The following is a 6880-nucleotide window of genomic DNA, read 5'->3' on the forward strand; positions in this document are numbered from 1 at the left end:
TGACCATGTTACTGTTAGTTGACTGTTGAATGTTTTACTGCTAAACACCAGGATGAATATGGTTGGAGGGTTCTTGATACTAGTCAACAACAATTCTCTAACTTCAAGTGGTGACTCCCTATCAAGTCTCACCTTTCATGTTTCTATCACTTCAAACTGTTAAGAGCAATTGAAATTAATTTGAGTTTTCTGTAGGCTTGAGAATTAGGATTCATAATTGTTGTATAGCTGGCGTCAAGAGCCTATAAGTCTTCAAATGTAAATCGTCTACGACACTTTCGTTTGAGTTTTGTTGCTCACTTTGCCATGCCCAAGCTCTTGGAATACCATGTTATCTCCTTAAGATATTTTCCTCCAGCATTGAATCTATCATGAGACATAATATAGGATTTGAACATTTCTGTGCATCATTACAGGAAAAAATCAATAAAGTTGACACTTTGGGAGGATTTCGTTGATCATATGATGCGAGTAAACTTTTGAAACAGCTTAGGAGATACCCCGTCATTCTTGATAGATGAATTGGAAAATGGTCCTCAGATAGAGTACACGCATTAGGTTGTTACTTGAAGTTCCAGTCTAAAGTTCGGAATTGCAATCTTTTTTTAGACATTTATTTTAACTACATCTGACAACTTTAATATCAGCATACTTAAATGTTCATATGATAGTTGAAATAAGAAAGATATTGTTATCCTTTCATACCAACACTTATTTTAGAATAGGGTTTTCTCTTCCTCTCATCTTTCTATTTCAAACTCACAAACGAGATGGAAGTGAACATAACTACAATATACCCATCATTTTTATTTAAAGAAGCTGGAAATAACCCCCTTCTTCTTTTTCATTTCTTGAGTTCTTGCTCTGAACTTTTATGGACGCTAACGAAAAACTGAAGCTGATGATTCAAAAGAAATCGCCATTGTCCATTTCCACTTATTTGATCATCTCGTCGCTCCAATAATTGATACATTTAAATCTCAATTTCACTAAACGTTACAGTACTGTGTCACATTCCTATCTCAAAAACAAAAGCAAACTTTGGAAACTATTGGCATGCTCATTTGGCACCCTTGGACAAGAAATTGTTGTTATGGTTGACCCGAGCATTGCATAGGTCGTCTACAGCATCCCCTCTTTCAAAGACCGCGGCAGCCCCCATCCCAGACCCTGCAGTATAAAGATAACCATACAAATTTAAGACTATATATAGATCTAAACGCCATATATCACTATAAAGAAACTGGAATTAGTTATGAACTTCGTCGCTAAATTGCTTGTAGCTAATAGAATTTTTTGACAAGCCGTCGCTAAATGGATTCTGCTATATAGCTATAGAATTTGTCTGTTCACTAATTCCTATTTTTTTTTTAGTAGTGTATAATTTTTAAGAAAAAGTGACACACCTATGCACATAGAAATCACACCAAAACGAGAGTCTTTGCCACGGCGTTTCATCTCATGAAGCAGAGTTGCCACACAACGTGCACCTGAAAGGAAGGAAGGGAGGACATCCGTAAGGATAGATTTGAAAGAAAAAATGACTTCTTGTTTTTCTAGAACACAAAGACATTTTTCGATTGGAGATATTATTAAATCAAACAGTTACCTGTAGCACCTAGAGGATGCCCAAGAGCTATTGCCCCTCCATTCACATTAACTTTTTCAGGGTCAAGATCGAGTTTCTTGCGGCAATAGACAAATTGGGATGCAAATGCCTGTCAAGGTAACATATATTGCTTGAGACAAAATTTGTTACAGTTTCATCTTGGAGGTGTTTTTATCAATTTAACATATTACCTCGTTTATTTCAAACAGATCAATATTGTCAAGCTCAAGACCAGCAGACTTAACAGCAGCTGGTATTGCAACGGCTGGGCCAATTCCCATAACATCAGGCTCCACACCAACAGCAGCAAAGCTCCTGATATTTCGAAGAAAATCACGAGCTTTATTAACAATTGGAAATTTTTGAATCTCAAGGACAATTTAGACGGTTTGATTCTTTGATGCATTTCTTGCAGAAAGCTCCAGCATGAATTGGGAAGATATGGAAAGGAGAGGAACGATGATTGTCAAGAACAAAATACTGCAATTCTGTTATGTATTCCTGGGCACCAAGTGATGATCTTGAAGAATTACTTTTTTCACTTCACATTCCACTTAAATATTGGGTCTAATTAAAGAACAACCCCATTTTCATGTCTTTCTAGAGACATCAAAACTACATGATAGAAATACAGGGAGATCATCATGGACTCTATGCAATTCTCTGCCTTAGAACAACTGATGAGTACTAGAGCGAACACCCTTATAAAATACTCATCTAATTTGAAGTTTCCATTTCTCAATGAGCATATCTATCAAAGTGAAGGACCAAAACAGCGCTAGATGAAACACGAGACACAAAAGAGTTGGTGAACCAAAATTCAGGGCTGAAAACTCATAACCTGGCTCATACTCTGAATCAAACTAACCTTTTTCGGGGTATAGAGTCTAGATTTTTATATAAAATTTCTATTCATATGCAAAGGATATAGCTTACCTGAATACACCAAGAATTGGAAGTCCCTTCTGCATAGCTACACTTCTCTTCATGAGAAGCACTGCAGCCGCACCATCACTGACCTGGCTAGCAGTCCCTGTAAGGATCATGTAATTAGCATTAAGTTCAAATCTGAAGTAGAATATATATAGTTGAAGAATTAACCTAAATAGTCGGCCACTCAACCGCTTAAACTAAAATAGCATATAATATGCGCATATAGTTGAATATCTATAATTCATGTATAATGCGTATGACCATATAAAATTTATGTATATCGGCTTGGAAAAGTGAACAGTCTGACCGGGTATTTGTGTAAAGATCCCTAAATAGTTTACTATTGCATGCAACTAGTACCTGCTGTTGTGGTTCCATCGCTTTTGAATGCAGGCTTCAGCTTTGCCAGGCCTGTCAAATTTGTGCTTGGCCGGATGCCATCATCAACCGAAATCACAACCGGCTTCTCATTTCGGGTTTGTGGGTCCACGATCTTTAATTGTAAACATTAGCCATTAGTTAGAAGTGTATAGCCCCTCATATAAAAAAATCTCATTCAGTAGAAAGTCTACCTTTGTTAATACTGGGATAATCTCGTCTTTGAACTTTCCAGATGCAGTTGCTGCAGCTGCTCGCTGGTGAGAAGTAACCTATCGCAGAAAATTATCGGGATTAGAACTCTAGCTGTACTTCACTAAGGCAATATACATTTTAATAGAATTCAAAAATCTTACAGCAGCCTGGTCTTGTTCTAGCCGCGTCACTCCAAAACGTTGTGCAACATTCTCAGAAGTAATGCCCATAGGGAGAAGGCAGTCACGGGCTTGTTTAAAAGCATCTACCTATTAAAGAATAGCTGCTTAAAACTTTTAACTACAAAAAGAGGTTTCAGGTACAATGAAGAAGAAAATCTGAGTTTGTGCATACTTTCGGATTAACTTGTTGAACTCTTCCAATATTGTCAACTGTCATTAACTCTAATCCAGCACCAATGCCTGCACAAACAAAATTGTTATAGCCCAGAAGGAAAACACAATTGTAGCATCCGATGTTTCTATATATGTCGATGAACTTGTATACCTATGTCATAGAATCCTGCTTTTATTGATGCAGCCACATCAGCAACAGCCTGGAGGCCGGAAGAACATTGTCTGTTCACAGTTCTGATTGGCACAGTATCTGGGAGAATGATGAAGTTAGAGATGGACACTTCTTTTCGAGATGATCATATTAATTAAACAGTGAATTTGACTAGTTAGTTTGATTGATCAATTTTGTCACCCACAATTACGTTTGTTCTATTGTACAAGAAAATAAATCATTTTTTACTGCTAATAAGAAACTGTTACTTTCAAAAGAACTGGGAGTATTATTTCAAATATACTACCAAATATAGTAATAATCAAAGGTGGTTTTGATAGTCAATCTTAGTTGTGACCTAAACAAAGAACCCCGTTTTATTGCTCGTCATTCCTCCTGATAGATCAGCAATCATGTAAGACTTCATATAACAGTGAAATGAAGGAATTAAACAAATTACCTGGAAAACCGGCATAAAATGCAGCCATCCTGCACTCCATAGCTCTTATTGAGCCTGGTGCCAAAACTGTACCAACAACAATATCTCCCACCTCTTTTGGATTCAGGTTGGTTTTCTCAATTACTGCCTGCACTACAACATTTGTGGTCATAAAAAAATACATGTTTTCTTTTCATAAAAAAATACATGTTTTCTTTTCTTAATAACAGTGGTGTCCGGCTAGCTTGGAATTACCTTGACTATTACACCAAGTACCTACTACCTTCCGGTAACTACCCACTAAGCCTTAGACAGAATACCGGAAGATCTCATCTAACATTTTTTTTGATAATTACATTATTTCTTCCTCTTTGTTTCCTTGAATTTAGTATACTTCATTAAGAAATAAATGCCAATTCCAGCATAGAACAATCAAACGTTGAAGAGTATCGAAGCTGATAGACAAAAAATATACCTTCAGAACAGGAGCAAGCAAATCATCTGCTAGGGTATCTTTAAAACCTCCACGTTTGGCTTTGCAAATAGCAGTACGGTACGCTCTGCAAGAAATCAAATTACCGACAACATTAGCATACAGGAAATCAAACAGTTACAAGAATTATTGGTGAGACAACTTACGCAACAATCACAACATCATCACCAAAAGCAGCTGTCCTCTGGTATGCAGCACTATCACCAGCTAAACAAATTGAAGGCTGTGGGACCAGAAAACAAACACCAAAGAATTGATTGACAACATTGAAAAGAAACAAAACAATAGGAATAAGCTGTCTCAAACATCATCTGGAACAAATTTTAGTCAAGATTTTTAGTTTATGAGTTTTTGAATCACAATTGTTTTATTTACTGAATTCTGAACGGATTATTTATATATATTAAATGAATTTTTCAATACAAAATAATAACAAATACTATAAGGTTTGAGCCTGCATTCTGCCGAACTCCTGATTTTAACTGACTCGGTGTGGAGCTAAGGTCTGTGTCAATAAACGCTTACTGAGCTCAGAGTCGGAGCCGGAATTTGAAATTTATGGCCGGGATGCCCTTTAAAATTACTGAGTTTTAAATTAGTAATTTGTATATAAAAGAATTTCTTTATACAAATACAGGGTTTGGACCAAAGTTACTGGTTCAGCCGAACCCGCAACCAATGAGCTAGCTCCGCGCTTGGGTCCGAGCTATTTGCCAGGTCAGCATCCCGGGATAAAGGCAATCAAATAACTAAGTTCAAGAGATAATTAAGACTACTAATAGTTTAGGTGTGCAACTAATAATCCGCACCAAGTTTAGAGCAGTTTTCGGTGTTCTGCTTATTTTCAAACTTCTTTCTTCTTTTTTTTTTTCCTTTTTGTTTAAAAAAAAAAAAAACAAGAATGATACAAGTAAATAGGAATATATAAAAGGCTTACAGTGAGAGAAGAAGATTCATTATGGATGTGATGAGAAAAAGAACGAATGGGCTGAAGATGTTCCAGTAGAACTCTTTGCCTTTCAATAGCTTTCTCCATTATTAATGCTTCTTCTTTCTTGACACAGAAATGAATATGGATTGTTAAATCGAATGGACTAGTCCCATTATATATATAGGGCTTTGTAGGGCCGGGCATAATTACCGAAAACCGAAAACCGAAAAACCGAATCGAACAGAACTGAAACTTCAACAAACCGAATCGAACCGAACCAAAAAACCGAACGCGCACCGAAATTTAATACATTACCAAAAAAAATTAAAATAGTTCAGTCCCATTAAGTTTAAAGCAAAAAAAACTCAATTGTAATAAGTCCTCTTTTGCATTTGTATCCCTAATTTTCCACTTCAATTGAAAAAATCAAATATCCTTAACAAAGAGAGGTAACTAGGATGTCTCTTTAGGATTAATGTATGTCCTTTATGTGTTTTCTTAATTATTCTTACGGTATGTATATAACACCTAGTAATCCTATGCCATGATTATAGTTTTCTGTTCTTATGTATCTTGTTAGTTTGATTTTGATTTCAATTTATCAGTTTTATGTTTTATTACTTTTGATAATATGAATTAGTGTCAATGGAATCGCTTCTAATATTATATTAAAAAAACCAAATTGAAAAAATCGAAACCGAACCGAACCGAACTTTAAAAAACCGAAACCGAAAGAACCGAACCGAACCGAACTAGTTTGGTTCAGTGTTTGGTGTTCACCTTCAAAAAACCGAACCCGAAATAGCCAAATCGAAATTTGATAAAACTGAACATCCACCCCTAGTGCTTAGTAGTACCACATTAGTATTTTAATAAGACCAAGAAATAGACATCCACGAAATTTAGTGGAATATGTGGGGTAATTGATGCAGTAAGATGCACATGTGAACACAAATTTCAAAGAAAATCTAGAGTAGTTGCTTCCACTGTTTCACATACTTCATTCAACGTTTTTTTCAAATGTATTCATCGTTCAATACAAAGAAATTCAATTGAAATTTCAAAGAAAAATATTGTAGTACTACTTGTTACTAGTTACTAGTAAATTGCCTTAAAGAAAACACTATAATTTCCCATTTGACCATGTTTGTTAGGGACCATATTGCACACAGTTGATGCTCCACGTCCACGTTTTGCACAGGGGAAACGATTTCTTTGCAATTTCTTTTTGTTTTCTTGTGACCCAATACTCCTTGACTGTATTTATTCCTTTATTATTTAAATTGGTTGTTAAGGTCCTTTTGGTTGTTGAAAGATTCTTGCTAGATTTTTTTTTATCGTTGCCTCCACCATGTATGTGAATGGAGTCCTAGTATAAGTTGTTCTTTGAATTGA

At 35.7% G+C, this 6880-nt stretch overlaps 1 protein-coding gene across 1 annotated transcript; it reads right to left on the reverse strand.

Annotated features, from left to right (window-relative positions):
* Nucleotides 1-887: 887 nt before the first annotated feature.
* On the reverse strand, nt 888-5649 carry LOC132049977 (3-ketoacyl CoA thiolase 1, peroxisomal). The gene is made up of 14 exons (XM_059440980.1): nt 5492-5649; nt 4701-4777; nt 4537-4621; nt 4083-4209; nt 3623-3721; nt 3470-3537; nt 3277-3384; nt 3115-3192; nt 2903-3035; nt 2546-2642; nt 1801-1924; nt 1610-1718; nt 1407-1490; nt 888-1170 (listed from the first exon to the last, which is right to left on the reverse strand). Exons 1-14 carry the CDS (start codon nt 5588-5590, stop codon nt 1061-1063), a joined length of 1398 nt encoding a protein of 465 aa, XP_059296963.1. The 5' UTR covers nt 5591-5649; the 3' UTR covers nt 888-1060.
* Between the last annotated feature and the right edge of the window lie 1231 nt (nt 5650-6880).

The sequence above is a fragment of the Lycium ferocissimum genome, chromosome 1, assembly GCF_029784015.1.
Source record: "Lycium ferocissimum isolate CSIRO_LF1 chromosome 1, AGI_CSIRO_Lferr_CH_V1, whole genome shotgun sequence".
Classification (NCBI taxonomy): domain Eukaryota; kingdom Viridiplantae; phylum Streptophyta; class Magnoliopsida; order Solanales; family Solanaceae; genus Lycium; species Lycium ferocissimum.

Bases quoted from the DNA above. Each gene is read 5' to 3' on its own strand.
- LOC132049977 (XM_059440980.1), bottom strand. From the start codon at position 5,590: ATGGAGAAAGCTATTGAAAGGCAAAGAGTTCTACTGGAACATCTTCAG. The intron at 1,925-2,545 runs GTAAGCTATATC...TCGAAATATCAG, and splicing joins CCAATTCTTGGTGTATTCAG to GAGCTTTGCTGCTGTTGGTG. The intron at 1,491-1,609 runs GTAACTGTTTGA...CCTTCCTTTCAG, and splicing joins GCATCCTCTAGGTGCTACAG to GTGCACGTTGTGTGGCAACT.